The 27,354-nt window shown below is 40.2% G+C and overlaps 1 protein-coding gene across 2 annotated transcripts in view; it reads left to right on the top strand.

Annotated features, from left to right (window-relative positions):
• Positions 1–27,354, top strand: part of F13A1 (coagulation factor XIII A chain) — a 163,801-nt gene that overhangs the window by 25,002 nt on the left and 111,445 nt on the right. For both annotated transcript variants that reach the window (XM_049654887.1, XM_049654888.1), the window contains exon 4: positions 21,481–21,732. In XM_049654887.1, the coding sequence (XP_049510844.1) occupies positions 21,481–21,732 (252 nt within the window). The remainder of the gene's footprint in view (positions 1–21,480; positions 21,733–27,354) is intronic.

Below are 27,354 nucleotides of genomic sequence, written 5' to 3' on the forward strand. Positions count from 1 at the left end.
GAGTTATAGCAATTTGTGCATGCGTTCACAGGTTTTCTTCAGCCTTCAGGAAGCCAGGTTGGATTCTCTGAATGCCCTGGACTGTCTCTGGCTAAAGTGTATCTTAGTCCCCTAAAGCCTCCTTTGCTGTACTGTTGGAGTTTCTTCAGGGGGTCTTGATATAGCTTCTTTCATTTCCCTACTTCCTTTCCATTTCTGTGTAGGTGACTTTATAATATCTCATCTCATCACTGGTTCAGTGAGTTTTTGATGCATAAACTTTGCTGTGTCTGGCACTGTGTGAGATATCACAGAGAATTTAAGACACCATTCCTGTCTTTAAAGAGCTTGCTATAGTTGAGGTGGGAAGAATTCCACAACTGATAAACACAAACCATATAGTATAAAATCAAGGGCTGAACTGACACAGTTCTCTACCAGAAATGTGTCACAGAGGCAGGCAGGCATTGCACTTGTCAGGCAGGAGGGACCTAAGCTAGAGTGGAAGGGTGAAGTCTTGGACAAAGCAAACAGGTCTTGAGATAGACCTTAAGGAATTGGGAGTGTCACAAGAGGGACAGGAAGTGTATACCCTCCAGGTTGAGAGAAAAGCATTCTTTGAAGTCCAAGAGCATAGTTTTTGCTGATGTACACATGTTTCTAATGAAAAAGAAATCCTGAATGGAATCAGATCTCATGGCTATATCTAGTTTGGGTGCCGCTGGTTCTAGAGGACCCTGGAGCTTCATGGAGCTTGCAGGGTAGTATGGAGACCCAGCTTGACAAGCCCATAAGGAATGTGTTCACCCTATGGAGTCAGCCTCCACTTATTGTTTGCTTAGTGAATGTTTACACTAAATAGAATTCAGAGCCCTTCTACTGGGTTTGTAGAGGTGAGGCTTGTAGAGGCTTCTCAACACAGCAGAATCATTATCGTCCCTAAGCAGTCCACTTCATCATGTCAGATTAAAACATGAGCCCTGAAAAACTATCTTTTGTCAAAGATCAGAATCTCATTAACGTGATCGAATGCAATTAAGTCACCATCAGCTTTCAAGAGCATTTTAAAGGGGGCTCAATAAGTGGTGTAAGTCTCGGGTCATAAGAGACTTGAATGATATCCACATCCTTTTTACTTACTCACCCAGTATGCCTGTAGGGGGAGGAGAGACAGGGATATCTACAATCCATGCTTCCTTGATAATCTAGAGGTGCTCACTATCTCACACTTCAAACTGGTAAACCAAATATGCTTTAAAAATAAAGGCTTCTGGGGAGGAATGTGTAGAATGAAAATAAAATGGATTATAATAAAAACAGATTTTCAATCACATTCACTCATTCATACATTATGTTCACCAACATACGAATGCCACCTGCCAAATCTGCCACTTGCCAAATCTATAGCCAGGTAGAGAGACAGCTGCCTATATGATGAGACATGAAAAGTGTTCCAGTAACAGCATATTGAATTCCTCTATTATAGTTACTCCTTCAAATTAATGCATAATATCTGAAGCTCCCCTAACGAAATGAAAATGCTCTGTGAGGATAGATAATACTATCCAACTGACCCATTTATAAATTTGCACAAATTGGCTTTGCAGAATAACTAGCTGACACTCTGCAGAGAGCAATGTCTTGAGGAAATAAGATATTCCAACAATAAATATTGAAAGAAAAGATGAAAAGCATGGGGAGTCAGGCACAAAGAGATGCAGAAAAATAGGGTGCAATAAGTTGAAAGTATGTGGAATTAAAAAGGCTGAGGGTTGAGCTTGTATTCAAGGCAGAAACAGGGAGCTGAAGGAGGAAAATTGCCCAGGACTAGTGCCCACCAAGCAGTTAGGATTGGCTTCTCTGAAGAGCATACCTGCTCCGCTCATTGTTAAAGGTAAAGCAGTCCAAAGCTTTGTTCTTTTCATAAAATCACAGACTCATAAATATTTGGGCACTAGAAAATATCATAGCCATCTTGGGCCAACTCATTTGTCTTACAGGTCTTGAAACTGTTCATCCCTATAAAAACGTTCAAATACATTCTTGCACAAGGTCAACCAGGACTTAATAGAGCTCAGTGGATCACAGCTAGGGTGACCTATAATGCATCCTCCAAGCTAGGACACTTTTGAGAGAGAGGGAGGGAGTGACTAAATAGAGGATGTGCTAAGAAAACAGGCATAAGCTGGACTGTCCTTAGCAAACCTTGGATATATGATTGCCAAATCAGAGCTGAAGCAAGAGGAAGCTACTAGAAAATAGGAGGAATGTAGAGGGAGAAGGGGAGCAATCTCATGATGTTAAAAAATGGAATAAGTGTCCAAACAGGGCACAGAAAAACCATTTCAGATGGGGAAGACATGATGAGTCAAGAGCATTGGATTGAGTGGGGTGCCAGGTTGACCTGGCTTTGGTGATCATTCTCTGCACGTGGTCTAGCTCCAGGAGGTAGTTACAATTACAGTCTACCTTTTGCATATGAAGAAACTGAGGCAGTGGTCTTCCAAATGTATCAAGAATTTTGCACTGCCCATCAAGCAGCTCAGAAGTTCTCATGCTGACATGCTGACACTTCCTTTGCACCTGCCTTCCCTGGCAGCAGCTGATCACTAAACATCTCCATACTGTGTCCCATGAAATCAGCCTTTGAAAACTCATTCTAAGGGAACTGGTCCCAGCTAACAGCTAATGGCAAGATTCTAATAAACCCATTCTTGCTAAATTTGAAATATCTGATAAGACTAATTATGCTTCCCCTCACCTCCATATTTACTCTTCATAGAAATAATACCCTAATGTTTTAAATTAATAAATTGCCATATTTTAATTTCATTAATTGCACACAATTTAGAGAGGAGAATGGGTTTCTGTCTTTGTTTCCCATTCAATGAACCTTTTATCCTTCCAAGACCTTTCTAGATCCCAGGTCCAGCATCAGGTGAGAAATGCTAGGACAAGCTAGTATTCAGAATCTGATGAATTCTACTGATTCTTCCTTGAGGGAAGAGACCAAGTATGAGGAGCTCGGCTAAAAAAAAAAAAAAAAAAAAAAAAGTCCTGGAAGGACAACCCAAAGGTCTTTAGTAAGGGAGAGGGGACAGACATTGCTATGGGCTGAATGTTTGTGTCACCCCATCTATGCACCAAATTCCTATATTGAAGCCCTATCCCCCATTGAAATGATCTTTGGAGCTGGGGCCTGTGGGAAATAGGATTAAATGAGGTCATGACCGCGGGGCTCCATGATGGGATTTGTACCCTTTTAAGATGAAGAGCAATCAGAGCTATGTCTCCCCACCACCAAGTGAGGACACAGCTGCCATCTGCAAGTTAAAGAGTTCTCACCAGGAACCAAGTCTGTCTGTGCCCTGATCTTAGACTTCTCAGCCTCCAGGACTGTGAAAAATGAATGTCTGTTGTTTAAGCCAGCCAGTCTATGGCATTTTGTTAGCTGCCCCAGCAGACTGAGACAGACACCACGGAATGAGAATCTGTGGGGTTGACCCTTCTTGCAGTCCAGCAGCTAATCAAGTGTGTGCAACACTGTGCGCTGTGGTGTTTCCAGGGAGGAACAGATGTGTAGGAATTTCTTTTGGAAAGTAGCAGTCAGCACAATGATATCAACTCTTCCATTAAAGGTGTTATGCTTTCCATTTGGACTTGCTATCTCAAGTCCTGTTTCCTTGACTGGGAAAATACAAAGGCACAATATCTTTCCCTCTCAATCCCCTAACTGGCTCCCAAAGAGACAAGCCACATTTGATGTCCAGCATCTCAAAGTTAGGTTCACATATATGCAGTAAAGTGCACCAGAAAATTAGCACACAGGGTAGACAAGAGCCCTTAGTATTCTGAGGCAGTTAATTCCACAGGAAGAGACAAAAACAAAGCTCCTATGACTAAAATGATGGAAATGAAGCAGTGGAAACAGCTAGATTGGCATTTTCCATCAAATAACTTTTTTATTTGTGCAACATATTTCTAAGTGATAGAAAATGACACACTGTCTCCATTACTTCATTTCCATCATTTCAATTTTTTCTAACTTTCATATTTGTGAAACAAATTGCTTTAAACATGTCAAAGACACTTGAGTGGAGTGTTAGCCAAATTTTAAAAATAAAGATGATTCATAAAGACAGCATTTGTGTTTATAACCACCAAGATAAAACTTCAAGAAAAAGAATTGCAGTCCTGATTATTTAGGGCACAACTCTAAGGTAATCATCTTCAGAAGTTAGAAAGAAGTCTGTTATTGCTCTCTGCTTCATTTCCCCTAGATTTATATGACACAGTATACCTGGCCTTCTGGGTGCTCCATCATCCCTATTTCATTGATTTACTGAGTAACCACCCCCAGATTGATTGTTTTGGACTTGTACTCTGGTTGCATTATTATGCAACGGGCTGAGCCCTTCATTGATATTTTGCTCCCAATCACTCAGCTCTGTATTCTCCTAGAGCCGATGCTTCTTGAGGGAAAGGCTGTATTTTGCCTGTTGCTAAAGATAGGCTTTAACAGGGTATAAGGCAGCCAGGAGGGTATTCCTTCAGCGCATACTTTTGGAGAATGAATATTGGTGTTCCAGAGAAAGAAAGCTTCACAAATATTGCTCAGTATAGCAAACTGGAAGATCTATATCACTGATGGCAAAAAAAGAATAAGAAGGAGACGGAGAAGGAGAAGGAAAAGGAGAAGGAGGAGAAGGAGAAGGAGGAGCAGAAGGAAAAGGAGAAGGAAAGGAGGAGGATGAGGAGGATAAGGAGGAGAAGATGGAGAAGGAGAAGGAAAGGAGAAGGAGGAGAAGGAGGAGGAAAGGAGAGGGAGGAGGAGAAGAAGGAGAAGAAGGAGAAGAAGGAGAAGGAGGAGGAGAAGGAGGAGAAGGAGAAGGAGGAGGAGAAGAAGGAGAGGAGGAGAAAAAGGAGAAGGAGGAGGAAAGCAGAGGAAGAGAAGGAGGAGGAGGAGAAGGAGAAGGAAAGGAGAAGGAGGAGGAGAAGGAGAAGGCGGAGAAGAAGGAGAAGGAGGAGGAAAGCAGAAAGAGGAAGAGAAGGAGGAGGAGGAGGAGAAGAAGGAAAGGAGAAGGAGGAGGAGGAGGAGAAGGAGAAGGAGGAGAAGGAAAGGAGAAGGAGGAGGAGAAAGAAAGAATGTGGATAATTGTGCAAACAGTGGATACAACATGTTCTGTTGTTGCAATTTTTTTTTTTAATTTGGAAACAAACACTGCACAGAAAATTTACAATAACACTACAAAGCACTTTTTTTCAGAACCATTAGAGAGGTGTCAATCTGATGTCCCATGAGCAAAGACGTTCTCCTATATAGCTATCAAAATCAGGAAATTAACATTATTAAATTGTGATCATCTATTCTTCAGAACCCATTTGAGTTTCACCAGTTGTCACAATAATGTCCTTTATAGCAAGAGGATCCAATGCAGAATCACATATTGAATTTTGTTGTCATGTCATGTTTTTTTTTTTCAGTTTGAAACACTTTCTTGGACTTCCAAGGCAGTAATTTTGTAGAACGCTTCTCAATTTGGGTTTGTCTAGTGTTTCCTCGTGATTACAATCTGGTTATGCATCTTTGGCAGTAATACACAGAAGCATTTTGTGTTCTTCTCAGTGAATCCTATCTGGTTGCATGTAATGTTTTTACACGTCCCATTACTGATGATGTTAACTTTGATCACTTGATTAAGGCACTGTCATAGGTTGGTGTTTTAGTCTATTTGGGCTGCTCTACAGAGTGCCATAGGCTGGGTGGCTTATAAACAACAGACATTTATTTCTTACAGTTCTGGAGGCTGAAAAGTCCAAAATCAAGATAATGACAGATTTAGTGTCTGATAAGAACTTACTTCCTGGTTCATAGACAGCTGTCTTCTCACTGTGTCCTCACATGGTGGAATGGGTAAGGGAGCTCTCCAGGATCTTTTATAGGGGCACTGTTCCCATCCATGAGGGTTCCACCCTCACGGACTAGTCACTTCCCAAAGGCCTCCCTCTAGATACCATTACACTGGGGTTTAGATTTGAACATAAGAGTTTGGGGGATGGGAATACCAGCATTCATTCTATAGCAGTTGGGTTCCACAAGAAGTAGACTTTGAAATCAGTATGAAAGAAATTAGGGAGTGCTCTTGGGTATACTTAGACAGAGGGAGAGGTTGAGCTGTGAGCAATCCTAACAAAGGCCACAGCTGATCCCATGGAGAGATATGGAGCTGAAACAGGTCTTCATAGGCAGTTTTTCTCAGCTTAGGCAATTCCCAAAGAGACCTGACCCACCAAGGATCATTTTCTGGCATCACTCCCAGCAACTGAAGATACATGTCATTTCTGAAGGGACTCTGGGCAGCACATCTCAGAACCCAACACTGTGGTGTCTGTCAGGGTTCCCTGCTGCAAAGTTCTTGTTTTTTCTCTTTGTAGTTAACAAGTACTTTACAATAAAGTACCTTGAGACTATGAAATGTTTTCTATTCATCACAATTTCTATTGATACAATGATTGATTGATGTATGTATGAATTCATGATTTCCTCTTTTAACTAAACAGGTTACTTAAATCTGTTACTCTTATTAATTAATTTGATGTTCAAATTGTCCTAGATTTTGCCAGTTGGAAGCTCTTCCAAGTGGCTTCAGTATCCTTTCTTCCTTCTTTTCTGGCACAACAAGATGTCTCAAGCTCATCTCATATTTTCCCTGCCCCAGCCCTGAAATCAACCATTTCTTCAAAGAGCTCTGCTTCCTTTTAATAGAAAATAGTATTTAAAAATCACAGCCTGGGTCCTGTGTATGCTCACTGCTATTTTACCTCCTGTCAATATTTTCCAATTGAATCTAGGTTTATCTCACTTATTGTTTTTGCTTCCATGATATACCTATGATGACCCCTGGCCCCTGACCCCTGCGACCTTCATAGTGTTTCTCATCTTTGAGGTTTCTCCTATTTCATACCCAAGGATACCTGAGTAAGTATGGTGTAATGCAGATAATAATACCACTCATAAAATGATGCTCAGTGAATCTTCACAAAATGCCAGCTGTGTACTTCGTGTTTCTTTTAGCTTTCTATTGCTGATGCAAAACATTATTATAATTTTAGTGGCTTAAAACAACACAAATATATTATTTTGACATTAGGCATAATGACAATGACTGAATAAGGTGTATTAATATCTTAACCAAGCTCCTTTTGCCTAATCTCTTCCCTCAGGGAGGAATCAGTAGAATTCAGATGACAGGCATAGATTCTGGAAAGGTCTTGGAAGGACACAGGATCCACTGATTGGGAGGTGAAGACAGATAACCATTCCCTCTCCAAATTGTGTGCAGTGAATGGATTTCAACCAAGGGAATTATTTCCATAAAGAGTGATTATGGAGGTGGGAGGGAGTGTAATTAGTTTTATCAGATATTAAAATTTTAGCAAGAGTAGATTTATTAGGCTCTTGCTATTTACTGTTAGCTGAGACCAGATGCCCCAGGATGAATGGCCAAATGGCTATTTATTGGGTATAGCATGGAGATGTTTGGCCACTAGGAGCTGCTGGGGAGGCAGGCTCAGAGGAAGTCCCAAAGTGAGGATTTCTTGGCCATTCAGAAGACAGTGTGAAACTTCAGAGCACATGCCCTGAGTTTGGGGTTAAACTTTGGAGTTCGAGAGCAGACAGATGTTTTAGACAAAATTCCCTCATTGCGCCATTTTCCAAAGGATGGGTGTCATTCATGGAAGACCAACATGTACACCTTCAGTCCACAAATGAAGAGATACTTGACAATTACCTCTATTTAAAAATTTTTAGGTAAATCAGTAGGTGACAAATTGCCAGAGGAAATGAGAGAAGACTGGTGTATCTTGGGCCATGGGGAGATGTCAAGAACAATTGCCTTCTTCCACAGGCATCTCTAGGTGGGGCTCCAGTATTCCAACCTGGAATGTGGTTCCTTTACATCCTTGTGTTTAAACATGGTTTTCTTCACAGTCACTTATGTAGTTGATTTATGTCATTGTCATAAACACCAGGCTTGAGTGCAATTGTTTTTATGATGCTTTTTTGTAAATAATTTTTTAAGTTTATTTATTTATTTTGAGAGAGAGAGAGAGCACAGGAGGAGGGGAAGGGCAGAGAGAGGGAGAGAGAGGATCCAAAGCAGGCTCTGCTCTGTCAGCACAGAACCTGATGCGGGACTGAAACTCACAAACCATGAGATCATGACCTAAATGAAACCAAGAGTCAGATGCCTAACCGACTGAGCCACCTAGGCACCCCACTTTTATGATGCTTTTAAATGTAAGCAGTGATTAGCTCATTACACAACTATGAACATCTCTAGTAAGCAAATGATCATCCACCTCTAAATGTACATATGAACTAATAATTATGCAACGTGCATGTCATTCTTTTTGCCCATCCCTCAACTTCTATTTTTGTTGTTATGTATTTAATAAAGTCGTTCCTGACTCCACCATTGATCCACTCCTCTAGGTCTGTTACCATCATGTGGCATTAGTTTTCTGACTTAAATTACAGCCTAAACTTGGACGTTTGATTATGAACTCACTGAGCGCAGGAAATGTATCATATACATCTCATATACCTACCTTTGTCACTCCAGTAAAATGATATTACTTTGCTCATAGTAAGCAATTTATAAATATCTGTTTGAATAAACATTAATTATGTACATCCACCTGCAGACTAATACCAAATGCACTGCATCTTATTGCCTAGAATATTTTTCTATGCTGATTTTTGCTCTATCAGCAATTGGTTTAATTTCTGGCAATGCAAACTCATCTAACACTTGCTGTTATGAATTGCATTCATATATTTGCATTCCAAAGACAGACAAATATTTTGTTAGATTACCAATGATTTGTCCTTATTCCCATCATTTTTGATATTAAATTATTAGCAAGAATTGACTGTTTTAGTGGAAATTTCTTCAGAGGTCTGCTTTCCTTGGAAGATATTCAGCTAAACTTTTGATCTTATCCTTGTTGGCTAATGACAACTGCTTTTTAAGCCAGTTGCCATTATTGTAAATAAGTAAGTCTTTCTGATAAGGCTCACAAGTCTCAGTCCGCTTACATGATGGATACAACTCAAACAAAGGGAGCTTTGGCTCCATGCAATTGCCATTTGCTAGGGAGATTTAGTTCTTATAAGAGAGAATTCCTTCTGGCCTGCTTCCTGAAGTTGATTGAGAATGTGAAGGAGGTTGGCACTGGAACTGCTAGCTGTCATAAATCTGGTTAGTGATCCCCACTTTCAGTTCAAAGTGTGTTTTCTGCCCCCTCCAAACCTGCACTGGGCTTCCAGAGCCCAGCTTGAGGGTGGCAGAACCCTAAGAAATGTGGAAACATCCTTTTTCCCCTGAAAGTGTTGCTAACAGAGTGAACTGCAAACTGGTATGCAGTTTGGTTTATAAACCCTGAAATCCAGCACAGTACAATCAATTAAACATTGTGACATCAACATCCTATCTCTGTCCTTGACATCACTAGAATCTGAAGGATTTAAACCTCTATGAATTGGTAGAGCAACAGAGCCTTGTTTAAACTCATGCCAGGGAAGGACTAGAAATTGCCCTAGAAACAGTTGTTATGTAGACAGACTTTGTACTTCAAGTACTTCCACATTTTTATACCATCTTCTATGAGCAAGTTTCCCTATTCTTAACATCCGGTTCTCTTCCAGCTGTGAAACTAGTTTTTAGGAAAGGTACTTTAATCAGGTTTCATATCATACAGTCATGAATTTAAGCAAATGTCCCAGGGATATAAACATTTTTAGCATTATCTCTAATTTGTCCTCTCTTGGAAGTATTTTCATGATCAAAAAGCAAAGTGGGAATATTTTGAGAAGTCAAGAGGTCTTTCTATCATCTTGATTGCTCTCCTACAGTCTTCACAGAGCAGCCAATGTGATTTTTAGGAATAACTTAAGGCAGACCATGTGTCTTTTCTAGTGATTTCTTTTCTCAGTCAGAGTCAGTTCCAGAGTCCTGACAACAGCCTTCAAGGCTCTATTTGGTCTTCTGGCTCGCTCTCTCTCTCACCCCATTTCCTATGATTCTCTCCAATGTTCCGTCTGCTCCAGGCACATAGTCTCCTCAAACATGCTGAGTATCACGTTCCTCAGGACCTTTGCACTTAAGGTAATTCTCTTCTCCAGATGTTTGCTCGGCTCATTTCCTCACTTCTGCATCTCTGCTCAAATGTCACCTTACCAGAGAGTCCTACCTGGTCACTTTCTCCAAATCAGCACCACCACCCCATTACACTCTGTCTCCTTTAATTGCTTTATGTTACTTTTTCATGGCATTTACCTCCATTGATGTAGTATATATTGATTTGCTTATTGTCTGTTTATTCCTACTAAACTGTATGCCCCATGAACCTGTGTTGACATCACTGTTCTCAGTATCTACTATCTAGTACCTGGTACCTAAATGGTGCTTGGTAAATGCCTGTGAATAAATCTCTGAACCATGCCACATCAGCAGTCACCTTCTTCACTACCCATGTGGTCATGCTCAGAAATAAAAATAAAATATAAGTTTAATGAACTTCATTTTCTGTTGTGGCCATCAGACACTATAGAATAATGAGAAAAATAATAATTTGTTCAACCCATGGCATGCCCTTCACACACATTATTATTTAAACCTCATCCTGTATAAAGCTAGTTTACCGATGGAAATTGATTGAGAGGCTGATTAGCTTCCCCGGGCCTGAGTGCTAGACCAAACAGACCTGGGTTCAAATCATTGTTCTGCAATTGATAGCTAGTTACTTAAGTTCTCTGAGCCCCAGTTTCCCCAGATATTACATGGACATAACTGTTAAAGCCCATACAGAGTGTTAGTGCAATATCTCACACAAAGCAGAGTCAGGGTTCAGAGTGCACAAGAGAAACTTCTCTAGATTTTATAAGCAATGGAAGTTTAGTCAAAGGAATTGGTTACAGTGAAGTCACAGTGAGGCATCTTGGAAATTAGTGACAGCAGAAACCTCCCCCAACACCTGGGGCTGGAGGCACATGGAGGAGGAGGAGGTCTTACCAGAACCCAGAAGTCATCCCTGAGAACTGGAACCATGGCAGTGCCCAATGGGAGCTGAGAGCCTTTGAGGGGATTCAGCAACTCCAGAAGCAGAGAGAGAAGGGGGGACAGACCTACTTAAAAGCCAGAGGGCAAAGGAGCCTGGGAATAAGATTTTCTGTAGAACCAGAATGAGGTGGGGTGGCATTGGGTCTGAGAACAAACAGGTGGTCAACAGGCACAGTAGATAAGAACAAACAGTAGCTCTCTTTCCCACGTGGACAACCTGGAACTCAAATCCAAGTTCTCTGATTTCTAATCCTCCTGTTCCTTAGAAATTGGATCAGCAATATGAACAAATCTTACAAAGTGTTATGTTCTATAACCTACCTCATTTAAATTGTAGAGATTTTATGTTCATGATTTTTTTTTCTCAAAGACTAAAAATATTCTGTCTTCTCTCAGATGAGGCAACACATCCATGTGGTTAAGGGAATTTCCAGAAAACTAGTTATTGAGTAAGTCTATATGGCAGTTAACCACACCAGGCCTGATTTTTGGAGCAGACCCTTATAAAGCATCATGCTCATCAAGTCTTGCAGCTTAGTCATGAGTCAGGGTTAGAGGGGATGATGTTGTACTCGTAGCTGTATGCCCAGCAATGAAAACAGTGCCTGGCACCCAGTAGCAGTCAGAAGCTCTTGAGTGAAGAATAACCAAAACCTAGGGTCACCTTTCACTCCACCCATCTCACTCTTGGCTAAGCCTCTGTTGCTTTCTCCTGCTTCTACCTTACATCCATCCACTTATCCTCCCTCTTTAGGTCATTAGCCAGAGCTAGGCATTATCACCCTGAGGACACCATCATGTTTTACCTAAATACTTCAGCAGCCCTCTGCATGCTTTTTCTCCATGCTTGTCCCCTCCAAACCATTCTCCATCTGCAGCCAAACTGATCTTCCTACTGTGAATATCTCATGAGGCCACTTAGAGCTTCTCAATGGCTCCTGCCCCATCTCCTGGGACACAGCCTAATGTTTTTGCACAGCATCAAAGGTCCCTTTGGCTCTTACCCTGCCCAAGTCAACTGCTTCTACTGCCACAGGGGTTTCATCATTCCCTTATGCCTCGCATTTTCCTTATTCCCTCTGCCAAGAAGGCTCCTCCCCACCTTGTCCATCTTTAAGATTCCATCCCAAAGCCACCTTCTTTGAGGGATCCTCTCTTACTTCCATAGCACCTTCAGCCCCTTCCTCTTCTGGGTTTCCAATGCACCCAACAGCTGTGAAGATTATGTTTCAGAAGCTCTGCCACTCACTGTTCCTTATGGCTAACAATCCTAGATAAAGCCTGGCGTACTGTAGGTACGTTTACAGTGAGTGTCAATACTTTGTTGCAGGACCCCTGGAGTCTTATTTCATAGATGAGGAAATCCTTATATTTCAATACAATTGAGTTTTCTCTGATTTTTTCCTCATGTTTTTTGGCTCCTCTCTGTGTTGTTGGCAGACCCCTGGGCCAGGCTCTGGCCTTGCTGGACCATCTAAGGTATGTACTTCTTAATGCTGGTGGTCTGCATCAAGAGGTAGCTTTTATTATTATTATTATTATTATTACCATTATAATTATCATTATTTTAGTCACTCAAAGATCCTAACACAGTCATGGTTATTTCACAAAATTTTATCTTACTCCCAAAAAGATTGTAAAAGACGTAGGAAATAGTGAAAAAAACGTAAAATAAAATTAAGGTAAACAAGCCTCCTTGAAGAGTGTATCTATCTTCAATTTACCAAATATTTATTGAGCACCTACTATATTCCAAGCGTCTTGCATGCCAGTCAGTATATGACATTAAGTATAACTCAGTCTCTGTCCTCAAGAAGTTTCCTCTTCCTTCCCCAGTTTACTGGAGCCACAGAATAAACATTGCCAGGAAGCTTCCTTTCTTTAGGAAATATCTGAAAATATATGTATAAACTCTCCCACTGACAAGATATGAAATAGGGCAAATTCCTGAGGTCCTTGATGAAATGATTTGATTTTGAACAAAAGAATCTGTGCCATTTTTGATTGTTTCTTTCTTTCTTTCTTTCTTTCTTTCTTTCTTTCTTTCTTCTTTCTTTCTTTCTTTCTTTTTTCTTTCTTTCTTTCTTTTTTTTTTTTTGTGGTGGTGTTTTGTTTTTGTAGTTGGTAACCTGATGTTTCTAAAAGTACATCCCAGCCCTGTGTGCTCCTGTTCCATCCCAAGACTGATAAAACAAGGTTTGCTTCCCTCTGCAAGGCTACTGTATTCTTGCTTCCAGCTCTGCCACATACACCATGTTGCCACAGCAACACTTCCAGGGCCCATTTGGAAATAGATTGATTATTTTGAGCATGAAAGGTGCGTCTTGGGAAAAACAAATGAATCAAATGGAAAAATGAATTAACATCATGAAATTTACCTTCCCAGCTGGAGACATGATATATTCATATGTTCCCTGGAGATAATCCTCTTCTAAGAATTCACTATTAAAAAAGTCTGCAGTTAGGTGGAGTCAGAGCTCAGCTTAAAACATATTTGTATGTGAATGGAAAACACCCTTTGAAGGAAAAGGTTTTGGACTAGAAATTTTTATTTTTTGTGAAGGATGCTTGAAATTGACACCTGGCTTGCTACAGGAGTCTCATTCCAGAGCTTCTAAAGTCTCTGTGATGTCCTTAATGGGACCTGACATTTGTGAAAATGTTCAATTCAGTCCCAGGGACATTTATTGGGCACCTATTTGGTGCATGGCATTGTGGCATTCTATGGGAGCTTTAAAGACAAGTAAGATAATATTTTAGTTGCATAAGAAAAATAGATATCTAAGTGAATATGAATAAAAAGGTTTTTCTGGGGTTTTCAGGTGATTAATTAAGCCTTGAACGACCAGAAGTGTCTTACTATTTGCTACTACTAAGTCTAGCATAGATGGAGCACAACTATGGTCACTTGACTCACAGATGAGCTTCCCAAGAGATGAGAGAAACAGGGGTGTCCTGAGATATGAGCTTCATTTCAGAGCGTCAAGGGCAAATAGCTGACAGGCATGTCTTCTTCAGTGAAAGGTGCCTACTCCTCCTCCTGGCTGATTATGTTCTTCCCGGTTCTAGATCTGAGCAAAGTGAAATCAGAATAATTCTATTAGCAATAATTTTCAACCATACTGACCATACTATATGCTGATTAGTGGCCTTCCTGGACTACCTGGGAATCTAATTACCACATAGTACATTGTGTTTCAATATAAAATATTCCACACCATTAACTTACTAAAAAATGAATTTCTAAAATGCAACTTGTTCCTCCTTGGAATTTTCCCTATGCAGCGCTTTGCATGAAGAGGGTTCTCTGGTCTGTGCAATGACTAGTTGAGAGCAAATTTTCCCCAAGGGCACATAGGACTGAGTCTGAGCTGGAGGTGGATTTCTCTTTGTCTTTTATGTGAATAACACAAATATGACAAATCCATGCAAAAAACTCAGAACCAACAAGCCAACGTTAGTAAAAAATGAAATCTTAAGGAACTAAATATGTTCACCCTCTTCTTCCTGGCTTCAGAATGGGGGTGTTAAGTTAGGTGCATCTCTCTGTGTTCACTCATGTATATGTAAGGAGAGAGTGAGGTTAAAGAATCCACAGGGACATTTAAATCTAGACATATGGTCCAAGTGAATTTTGCCTTACAAATAGTATTGCTGTGGCCTCAAAAACAATTTACAAATGAAAACAAGCACTTAAACTAAGAGCATGTGTTAATTTCTAGATCATTTGGGAAGATGGCACCAATTTTAGCTAAGTGTGAAAAAATGCAATTGGTAATTGTATTTTTCATGGTTGGGTAGTCCAATTCCAAAGATTATGTTATTAAAAGAAAAATTAGAATAGTGTCTGTGATATTTTATTTCCACTTCTATTTTTCTTGCTCAGGTATTTTTCAACAGAGAAGTCACAATTTGGAGGGGTGTGGGAACCAACTCTCTGAGCATTACACACTTTCAACAAATGTGCATGGTGATCACCTGTGTAAGGCTGAGGTTCACATCCAGATTTAGCCAAGGATAGTTGATGGGCAGTCATGGATGTTGATGGATGGGTGTTCCGGATTGTAGCCTGATTGTGGTCTCTTAAACATGCTACCTCCTGGGGGTGAGAAGGGCTATTTAGTGAAATGAAATACTACTCTGTCACAACTTCCTCACTCACAACTCAATCATAGAAAATTCTCCCCCAGAGCTGTCATTGAAATCATTACATTTAGAATTAAACATGTTGTATAGAGCAGCCGACAAGACCCTGCGGTACTATTGACATGTCAGGTCTCACATTAATAATCAGCTCTCCCATACAGTGAATAGGAAAACGTCTGTGAATCTGGGCTCTTTTTTCCTTCCTTTGGGATGAATGTACTCACTACCTGTTCCAGGTTTGCTTCCATACACTGGTCCGGTGCCACCTGGCCTGACTGTATCAGCAGTATTGTTTACCCTTTGTCTTTCAGTCGCTAACACCACTGACTCAAATCCATTATAGCCTGCAGCCCCTCTTTGCAAGCAGGTCTTCTTTCTAATGATCAGTTGGTTGTTAAGCCCTTGGATCCATGTTTCGGTCTCACGTCCCTTCTCTACACCATGGCATATTCCCTCACTGTCCTTTGACCTCATATCTCTTCAGATGTTCCAATTTATTCTTATCTTTCTTTCATCTTTGTTTTTAAGCAGTTTATTTTAGAATACTCTTGGGATTAAAGAAAAACTATGAGGATAGTACAGAGAGTTCTTATAAACCCTGCATCTAGTTTTCCTTTGTATTCACGTGGTACATTAATATGGTGCATTTGTCACAACTGATGAGCAATAGTGATACATTGCTATTATTATTATTTTGTAAGACCTTCAGTATCCTCCCCCTTAGCTCCATGTAGGTGACATGATGCAGAGAAAAGAGAATGGGTTTAATGGTGCAAATATCTTGGTCTGAGCCCCATGTCTACCTCCGCCTAGTTATATGGATGTCTTCCAAGTGACAACCTCATAGAGCCTCAGTTTCCCATCTGCAAAAATTCCCTCACAGGAAAGGACCCCAGGAAATAAACCTTCTTTCCTGTTACTTTATTTTCATCATTATATGAACTGCCTTAACAACTCTAAACAACTGGTACAGTAATAAAATTGGACTTTAGCTATGTCTAGTGAAATCAATAAAAAATCACAACCAGCTTCCTATGTCTTCAGCACCCTATAAGACTGTGAGGAATTTAACTACGAGGTGTTAAGGAAACTAAATGTTGACCTAATAGTAGTTCAGATGCTTATTATTGGTTTAGTGATATATTTCTCTTTGGAAGGAAAAACTAGGTGATATTTTTTTCTTCTTAGATCCCAGTATTAGACGCTGAGTGTCTATAATAAATCACTCCTTAAATAAATAAAATGTAAAATTCTCTAAGTCACAGGTTGGCAACCATTTACTGTAAAGGCCAGATAGTAAATATTTCAGGCATTGCAGACCATATGGTCCCTGTCACAGCTACCCTACTCTACTGTTTTAGCACACTAATACTCAAATGAGTGAGAGTGTGACAGTGAAACTTTATTTATACAAATAGGCCATAAGCTACCTTTGACCTGTAGACCATCGCTTGCCAGCTCCTGATCAAGGCATGAATGAATGAAGATGACAGTGACCATAAATGATTTGGAAAATCACAAGTTAGGAGTGAGGGACAGGGTTCAGGTGATTCTTATATGATGATTCTGGAATTATTAAGGCTTTTTGGTTAATAATGAATGATGCTACTTTTTTTTAATTGATTGTGAGAGTGAGCTGTATGTATTCCCCTGACAGAAAAATTACTCAGCTCAATGTATTTTACTCAGGAATGAACTGGCCTTTGAAAGTAGATTTGGGTTCTATAGGTTGACTGTCCATGAACCCAATCCTGGCTTCCTGCTCCTGGAGCAAAGGAAGGATCACTTATAGGAATAAGAAAGCCTGAGGCAATGGGGGAAAGTATAACAATAGCTGCCATTTATTGAGCTGCCTTCCCCATCACAAACGATGACCACTGTTATCCCATTTTACAGAACAAATGAGAGACAACAAGTAAGTGCCATGATCACACAGCCAGGGTCTAAGCCAGCTGCATTGCTCTCCTTGGCCACAACACTTCCCTCCACAAAAATAACTGGCATTCCCTGGAACATTCGCATTTCTTCACATTTAGAACTAGACAGGGAAGGAGGGTGGGAATCACCTCTTCTTCTTTCTAGCTTTACTCTCCAGTAGCTGTTATATTTAAACACAAACAATAAATGTCTCCTGAGCCACCCCCTACCGTGCGCCAAGCGTAAAGCTTTCACTATGTTGTAAAATCTATTTTTTTTTTCCATTTCCAGAACTGCAGAGACAAGGAGGTGGAGGCTCACAATTAAGCAATTGGCCCAAAGGGATGTCTATAGTGAATTGTGGTGTCAGAATCTGAACATAGTTCTCACCAGCTCCAAAGCATTTTCTACACATACAACTGCCGTACAGCTTAGTGATTAAACTCCCAGGCTCTAAAGCCAGACTGGTTGAGTTCAGATCTCAGCCTGCTACTTGCCAGCCACATCACCTGGACAGATTGCTTAATGGCCCTGTTTCTTGATTTGTCAAGTTAGGATGATGATCATAATTTCCTTCTCATAGTTTGATATAAGGAATAAAGCAGTAACAGGCATATAATAAACCGCGCGTTGGCTTTTTCCATAGACTACAAGCTCTAAGAGCAAAGGAGTCTGTTTGGTTCACTGTTGTATTCCTAGTACTGAGAATAATGTCTAGCACATGGTAGGGGATATGGTTGCATGAATGAAAAATGTTCAAACAAATTAGTCTTTACATTAGGTTGTGACTGCATTCAAAGCCAGGAAGAATAAACATGGCTCCTCTTTTTCTTTACTTTTTTTTTTATGCCGTGAATTTGATAGGTAAAATTTAATATGAGTCTTAGGGCACCTGGGTGGCTCAGTGGGTTAAGCATCCAACTCTTGATTTCAGCTGGAGTCATGGTCTCGTGGTTCATGAGTTTGAGCCTTTCATTGTGCTCTGTGCTGACCGTGCATAGCCTGCTTGGGATTCTCTCTCTCTCTCTGTCCCTCCCCTACTCACATCCACTCTCTGTCTCTCTCAAAATAAAATAAACCTTAAAAAATTAATATGAGTCTTCAAAATCATAATTTCAAGTGTAATAATGGAAATAGTGATCGTCTTAGTTATTTCAATGTTCCTAACAGAAGTGGGTGTTAGTGCAAAGTTGAGGCTCACAGCACACAGTACATGGCTTCAGAGACATTCTCCTACTTCGTTGCTATACTCCTAAAGGAGCATTCTTATGTAATACATTTTAAAGTTCCTTTTATCATTTTTGTTTGTTTGTTTGTTTGTTTTTACAAAACTTAAGTCTGTCATTGTCATATAGATTTTATCTCTGAACATTTATTTTTAGTGAGCTTGTATGGTATTTGATACTGTGTATTCTAAATCCAAGCCAGTATTTAGTGACAACAGCTTCCAGGAGCCCCTGTAATGAATGAATTATGGTTCCACTTAGCTGGTGAAATTGTGTTTGATGTTTGCTCTTCAGTAGTGATGGGGTCTCTAGGGAGCAACAATGCCTTCAGAGAAAAGGGCAGCCTCAGCCTCCCCACCACCCCAGTTTGAGCAGGCACAAAGAGGAACCTACCCAGGAAATACAGAGATGGAGGTGCCTTTGGAACAAGCAGCTCTGGCAGGATTTATGAGCAGGATTCCCATAGACTAAGCTCCATATATTCCCAAGAACACCACCTCGACACTGTTACATCTTGGCAGCAAACCATGTTTAAGACTTTATTGAATTTATGATAATATCCATCCTCAGTGGTGATTAACTGATAACCCCTAACACATAGCAAAGCACTGGGGTTCTAATCTTTCTCCCTGGCTTGCACTGGGTAGAATATTATTTTCATTAAGATTAAGTATCTCACAAAATTACACTGCAATTAACTTATGCAACCTCCTCCTTAGAATGCTCTGTCTTTGACAATATGCCTATCAAAGAATCCTTTAAGACCTCAGTAGCTGGAGAGGCCCAAATGAAGCATTGGTTTTGTTCATTTTAATGTAGAATCCTCTGCATGTTTTCTATAAAGCAAAGTAAATAGGTTTTTCTCTTAAAGATTCTTCTGCTTGCAATAAAAAAAAAATTACAGACTTAGTAGCCTGATTTGTATTTTTCTTCAAGTCATGAAGAATTGTATATCTAACACATTTTGGAAAAGTTTGTAAATGAAAGATTTGCTCTAGTTTAAAATATCTATATGTTTGATTATCTTGTAAACTAAACTATAAATTAAACTATAAGCTAAAAAGCTAAAAAATGCTGTCACCTCCATGTTTTTCAGGAGCCCATGGTGAAATTTAGTTTTGAGGTTAACACCATGAAATAACAATTTGGTCTAAAATGACAGCAATAAAGAGAAATAACATTTATGCTGAGATAACTTATATATAAAGCGTGATGAGCCTCAAAATATGGTAAAATGCCCCGATGCTTAGTCTTCTATTTATTTTTTAATATAAAATTTATTGTCAAATTGGTTTCCATACAACACCCAGTGCTCATCCCTAAAGGTGCCCTCCTCAATACCCATCACCCACCCTCCCCTCCCTCCCACCCCCCATCAACCCTCAGTTTGTTCTCAGTTTTTAAGAGTCTCTTATGCTTTGGCTCTCTTCCTCTCTAACTTCTTTTTTTTTCCTTCCCCTCCCCCATGGACTTCTGTTAAGTTTCTCAGGATCTACATAAGAGTGAAAACATATGGTATCTGTCTTTCTCTGTATGACTTATTTCACTTAGCATAACACTCTCCAGTTCCATCCATGTTGCTACAAAAGGTCATATTTCATTCTTTCCCCTTGCCACGTAGTATTCCATTGTGTATATAAACCACAATTTCTTTATCCATTCATCAGTTGATGGACATTTAGGCTCTTTCCATAATTTGGCTATTGTTGAGAGTGCTGCTATAAACATTGGGGTACAAGTGCTCCTATGCATCAGCACTCCTGTATCCCTTGGGTAAATTCCTAGCAGTGCTATTGCTCTATTTTTAATTTTTTGAGGAACCTCCACACTGCTTTCCAGAGCGGCTGCATCAGTTTGCATTCCCACCAACAGTGCAAGAGGGTTCCTGTTTCTCCACATCCTCTCCAGCATCTAGAGTCTCCTAATTTGTTCATTTTAGCCACTCTGACTGGCATGAGGTGATATTTGAGTGTGGTTTTGATTTGTATTTCCCTGATGAGGAGAGACGTTGAGCATCTTTTCATGTGCCTGTTGGCCATCTGGATGTCTTCTATAGAGAAGTGTCTGTTCATGTCTTCTGCCCATTTCTTCACTGGATTATTTGCTTTTTGGGTGTGGAGTTTGGTGAGCTCTTTATAGATTTTGGATACTAGCCCTTTGTCTGATATGTCATTTGCAAATATCTTTTCCCATTCCATTGGTTGCCTTTTAGTTTTGTTGATTGTTTCCTTTGCTGTGCAGAAGCTTTTTATCTTCATGAGTTCCCAATAGTTCATTTTTGCTTTTAATTCCCTTGCTTTTGGGGATCTTAGTTTTCTATTTAAGTAACAGCTGAGATTGGTTATGCATGAGAAATTATGGGCAAAGCATCATACATGGGTTATTTTATTTCATCCTTAGGTAATATTGTTCTCCTCATGTACCAATGAAGAAACAGAGAAGGAAATAGGGATTTGTAAAGGCCAAGTAACTTGCCAGAAATTGCCAGGGTAAGGAAGTAGCAGAGCCAAGAGTCAAATCTAGACAATTTGCCTCTGGAGCCTGAATTCTTGCCCATGACATAAGCCTAAATCACTAATGAGACTGGCAATAAACACATGTTTCATTTGAATGTGAAAATGGCTACATGTGCAACCTATAAATATAATCCTGTTATAGGTAATATAACAAATTGTATCGAGAATAAACCCAAAAACATTTGCCTATCTCCCTAAAATAGCAATTCTGACTTTTTAGAGGGTAGCATTTTAGGCAATGGTAACTTCACAGTACCCTATAAGCTCTGTTATGTTTTTGCATCCCAAATTACTATTGCTACATCTTATTTGAATTCATCAACTAGCCAACGAGCAAAAATTCCTGTAATTATCATTATTCTTTTTTTTTTTATCTAGACATGACAAATCATAGCGTCAAAGAAGTTCAGAAAATCAACGAACATCACATAGCAACTTGGTAGCAGAAATGAAATTCATACCCAAGTCTTATGATTTCAACTCTAATTAATTATTTTAGCCTTCAGCCATAAGATGACAGAGTCAGAACAAAAATGGTTTGTGAAATTATCTCAATGCTTCTTCCCACAGGTCGCTACCCTCAGGAGAATAAGGGAACCTACATCCCAGTTCCTGTCGTCTCACAGCTGCAGAAAGGCAAGTGGGGGGCCAAAGTTGTCATGAGAGAGGACAGGTCTGTCCGGCTGTCCATCCAGTCTTCTCCAGAGTGCATTGTGGGGAAATTCCGCATGTATGTTGCTGTCTGGACCCCCTACGGCATTCTCCGCACCAGCCGAAACCCAGAAACAGACACATACATTCTCTTCAATCCTTGGTGTGAAGGTAAGGAAGGGGCAAGCATTTTTCTCATAAAAAAAATAGTTCGTATTTTTCCAGTATATCTCTTTTTGGAAGGAGAGCAGAATTATTCTACAAGATATGTCCCTTTGCTATACACACAGTTTCGCATTGTTGAAAGACAGAAAAAACTATGAAATTTGTCCTTAATGTATATAAGGACAAAACCTGTGTATATGAAGTTAATGCTGCTACACATTTATTCCAGGACATAATTGAGGAGTGCCTGAAGTTGCACAATTAGTTAAATTGTGGAGTGATGTGTCGATGGTGTCACTTCTGTGTATATGCTATTACTCTGTAAACAAAATAGGCTTATTGATCTTGACTTTCAAAACTCTTAGGATCTGTGTAATCTGGCTTCAGAAAAATAGGATAAAGTTGATCTTGCCTATAGTAAAACTAACTTCTTTCTCTTCCTAATTTAAGAACAGAAAGCCTGAATGTTAAAAGAATCCCATAAATTTGTATATATTAAGAGTGGGTGCAGATTTCATAAGCCATAACTTTGGATGTACAAACATGTAACTTTAGTTTAATATAATACAACTTAATCTCTACTACTATTTGGAGTATTCCTTTCTGTCTGTTACAGAAGCTTAATCCAGTTATATTCAAATAAAATAGGTCAAAGTCCAAGGATTTCTCCCAATTCCATTTAAAAAACTTAGTTACACACAGTATTTTCCCCCCATGACCATCTCTGCCCTTCTGTATCTGCCCCCTGCTTCATATTTGGTATGGAGCTGATTTTCAGTTCCAGAGGCAAAAGCAAACATTGCAACAGCATTAAGGGGAGAAAGTGCACTTTTAGATCTTAAGAAATAAGGTAATGAAACTTATAAAAGCTGATATAGGACAGATTATCACATTATCTTACCTCATGTGTATTGCTCTCCAATGTCTTCCCAAATAAGTCTACATTTTTTGCTGATTTTGAATGACCATTGTTTGTGAGAGTTGCATTTGAATAAGGGTTGAGCTGCATTTACGGGTAGATAATAAGTGAACAGCAATGTTGTCTACTCGTATATAACATAAATCTGGATCCTACTGCCCTTTTCTTTGAATTCTCAGTTCCAGTGTCGTTGGCAGATGGCACTGAGCTAATCCTATACTCCCTGCTCACCACCCCCATCATCTTGTCCCTGATAATCCTATCTATGAGACAGATGTCCAAGGTTGATGGTAATAGGAGATGTTACTGGGGCCATGTGCCATTCAGAGGTGCACTCCTATTTACAGTAATCTAGTCAACCAGATATAAAACATTCTGTGATGGAGGGGATGCGGTGCTATTTATAGAGATGAGGGGAGTGAGGTTGTAGAGACAAACTAAGATTTTGAAAATGTTGAGTTGGACATAACTGTAGATGCCTGAGCAGAAATGGCAAGTAGGTATTTCAATATGTGAATCTGAAGATGAGAATCAGAGATGCAAATCTGGGAGATGTAAATATGAACATAGGGAGGAAATACAGGGAGGAAAGAAGATATAGCATCTAGCCCTAAAGGACACCAGCATTTGGGGGTGTCTAATAGGCAAGGAATTAGCAAAGGAGACTGAAATGGAGGAGTATGTGGGAGATGGCCAATTGTAAAAAAAAAAATTGCATTTGAAAACTTCATATTTGTAAAACAAATAAACTAGGAATTTGATATTGACTTTCTTTGCATTACGAAAAGAAAATCATATAACTTCATGTAACTATCTAGCACCCTAAGGGGTTTATAAAATGATACGATTTACCCCAAATTTGGTATGTTTGCAGATTTTCTGGATTATAACACCTGTGTATCAGAGGGTATGTATTTACATGCATTTCAACTTATGTTGCCAGTTTTCCAGAGATAAAAAGGGTTAGTCATATGCCTGATGTATTGAGTTTATAGGAGAATTATTCAGGAGGTGTAGAGTCTAATAACTTTCTACTGCCTGATCACTGCCTTGGTCTTCAGTTGTATCCCTGGTGAGCAACTTCCAGGTTTCCCTGTTCAGAAGGAGTCACCTAGTCCAGAGATAATGTAGCTCCAGAACTCGATGCTGCATTACAGAAAAGGAGCAGAGGGACTTTCCCTAGGTATCACTGATTTGAGGCAGGTGAGAATAAAACTAGACAGATCAATTTGGAAGCTGTGACCCAGGACAAAGATGATGATGGATGGACTGGACTATGGTGGTGGCAGTGGAGATGAGGAGGAAGGGATAGGTTGGAGATCTACTTTAGATTTAGAACAGAAATTGCAGAAGGGTTATCATGAGAGGTGAAGGAAAGGGAGAAGTCCAAAATAGCTCTAGGTGGCTGGTATATGACCAGCTAGGTTGGTGGTGGTGCCATTTTCAGAGCTGGGAAGACTGAGGGAAGTGGAGAGGAAGATCTAGGGATGAAACTAGGAATTATATTTAGAAATGTTAATTTTGTGATATCTGTGGAATATCTAAGTGAAAACATCAAGTAGGCACTTGAATAAGTGAATCTAGAGCTCTAAGGAAATGAGTGAGGTTGGTATGTAAATATGGGCACTATCAGGAGCTAGCAGGGAAATTTAAAGAAAGAACAAACATGGATTTAGTATCATCCACAATTAGAGTCTAGACAAAGGAGAAGGAGACCAAGAAGGAGTAGCCAGGGGGTTAAAGGAAATCAGAAGAGCCTGGTGTCACAGAGCCGGATGATTGATTAATTCAAGAAAACAGTAATTGGTTCTTTGGAATACGGCTGATGAGTTAAATAGGATAAGGACAGAAAGTGGCCATACATTGTGGAAATATGGAAGTCGCTGGGGAACTTGGAAAGATTTCTTTACCACAGTGATGGGGACAGAAGCCAGAGAGATGGGTGCTGGCTACAGTATAATGGGAGGTAAGAAAGTGGAGATAACAGGTGTTGCCATTTTCTGCAAAACTCTCTGCAAAACAGAGGTGGGATATGAAGGTCAATGAAGAATTGTTTTAAGCATAGAGTAGGCACAATTTTCTGGAGATGGAGACAAATCAGGAAAAGATGAGTTTACTGCCCAGAGAGAGGATAGTGGTCCACAACCTTGGCTGCATATTGGAATCACCTGAAGATGTCTCAGACTTCCTGGTTGGTCTGCACATAGCATGGGCTTTAGGGTTTTTGAAAAAGTCTGCAAGTGATTTTTAATTTTTTTAAGTTTATTTTCTTATTTTGAGAAAGACTGAGAATGAGCATGAAGCGGGGAGGGTCAGAGAGAGAGAGGGGAAGAGAGAGAATTCCAAGAAAGCTCCATCCTGTCAGCACAGAGCACAATGTGGGGTTTGATCTCACAAACTATGAAATCATGACTTGGGCCGAAATCAAGAGTCGGATGCTTAATCAACTGAGCCACCCAGGTGCCCCTGCAGGTGATTTTTAAAGCCAAGGTTGAGAAGCACTGACTTAAGGAATGAAATCCTTGAATGGGTAGGAGCCAGGGAACAGGTGAAGAGCCCTTGATAGGTAGAGCTGTCCATCCTCCACTGTGACAAGAACAACGTGGAAGATGGGTGAAGTGTGCCACTTTTCTAGATTCAGTGGAAGGAGGATGAGGTTGTTCACATTTTGTGATTCTGTTTTTCCTGGCAATGTGAAAAGCAAAGTCATCTGCTGAGAACCAAAAGCAAGGAGGGGAGCATTGGAGGCTTGATAGAGAAAGTCTGAGAGTTTGGAGGTGAGAAGCGGGCTTATTCCAGGGACAAGACAGGTGGGTCCTCCCTGCTCCCCAGAACACAGGGAAAACCACCACAGTTGCCTTAGTTCCTTGGCTTGTGAATGTCCAAACATGTCTGCAAATTACTTGGGGATATCCTTGTTGGTATCTCCACCTCCCAGAATCTGATTTCTCCCAGTGCCAACATCTGTGCTGCCTCTGAAACATCAAAAAAGGTCACATAGGACATTTGTGTGTCTACACATTGGCTGCAGTTTGGTGTGGAGGATGAGAGGAGGGAAGACTGACTGCTTCTCAAACTTGGAGCCCATTGGAATGGCCTGGAGGGCGTGTCAAAGCATTTCTGCCCAGTACCCACAGATTGAGTATGTCTGGTGGGGCCTGAGAATTGCATTTCTAACCAATTCCCAAGGGATGCTCGTGCTGCTGGGCAAGGACCACACTTAGAGAACCATGGGTTTACAGACCAATCACAAAACAGTAATGACAAAATGTAGGAGAGTGTACTTACTCCACCTAAAATTTCACCAACTCCTCCCCAAACCCAATCCCAGTCTCTCCTCGCCTTACTGCCTCTTCTCTTTCCCCTCCCATTCCTCCTTGTTTCCAAATTCCTCTTGCATCCTCTCTTGGGAGCAGATTGTCTTTCTTCTCTCATGCAGAGCGGTTCAGCAGGCTTTTTAAATTTTGTTGTTTGGGCTCCACCAACGATGAGACTTTTGGGAACTACACACTTTCCCAAGACCATTCCCTCCAGAAAAATTCCGGTGCCAGTTTTTAAAATAATACCTTTTACATTCTTATATTAATACTCACAGAGGTCTCCAAGGGAATTTTTATGGAATGGGAGAAAGACGTCACCTCCTCACGTCACTCGCTGGGTGGTTTTCCCAGCCTGGAAGCAGAGGCATAAAATCCAAAAAAGGAATCCAGTGATGGACCTCACGCACAACCAAATGCACTGTAACCTGACAACCAACCAGTTCTGTGCTTGCATGTGCTAATTCACAACAAGGGACTCACAGAAATATTGTCTGGTAATTGGGTAGTAGGTAAAAAGAGAGCCATTGCCTAAGTGGAAAAGATAAGAAAAGAGGAAATCAGAAGTTGACAAAATAGAGCATGGTGAGCAAGATGCTGAAAACACAGCGCATTTGATGTGGAAGTGACGTCCCAAGGTGGCTTAGGACACTGGGTTGAAAATTACAGGCACATACAGTACTTACTGATAAAAGAATGTTCAGCTGGGTTCCTGGGGGCCTTTCAGCTTGCTTTGCATTCATAGGCAATTTATTCTCCTTAATCACTAAATCATTAATGGGGATCAATAGCAATACCACACTAGTGAGGGCAGGGGCGGATGCAGGGAGAGTTATTGGTCAGTTTTTTTTTTTTTTAATTTAATAGTGGTAACCAGGCTTCAGATCCATTCCATGAGGGAACCCTTCTCCAGGCTGTTGGAGAGAAAACTGTACTCACAAAGGCAGCAGGAATGAGTTGGGCATTTATTGTGAACTCATCTTATTTTTCTAATTGCTCAAGAGCTCTGGATAATGGAATGTATTTCCTTATTTAAATTCAGGGTGTTCCAGATTGGTAGTCTAGCATTAGTGCCACATAGTGTGTTCTAAAAGATTTAGGTGTGCCATACCTGTTCTTAGTGCTCAGGGTCAGTATTTGATTGCTCTGTTTGGTTGGACACCAATCATTTCCAGTGAGTCTTCCTTCTTTTAGTAACTTGTTTCTCCCCACATTCCCCACTGCTTATTTTCCCTTCCCTCATTCAACCTTGTATCCCAGCACCTAGCATAGTGCCTGGTACATACCTAATGTTTAATAAAAGTTTACTGCACTGATATAATAATTCTAACTAAATGCTTTTTTAGGTTCACTGAACCTACCATCAGATAAGTTGTAAATGTAATCTCACAC

This window comes from Panthera uncia, assembly GCF_023721935.1.
Source record: "Panthera uncia isolate 11264 chromosome B2 unlocalized genomic scaffold, Puncia_PCG_1.0 HiC_scaffold_25, whole genome shotgun sequence".
Classification (NCBI taxonomy): Eukaryota; Metazoa; Chordata; class Mammalia; order Carnivora; family Felidae; genus Panthera; species Panthera uncia.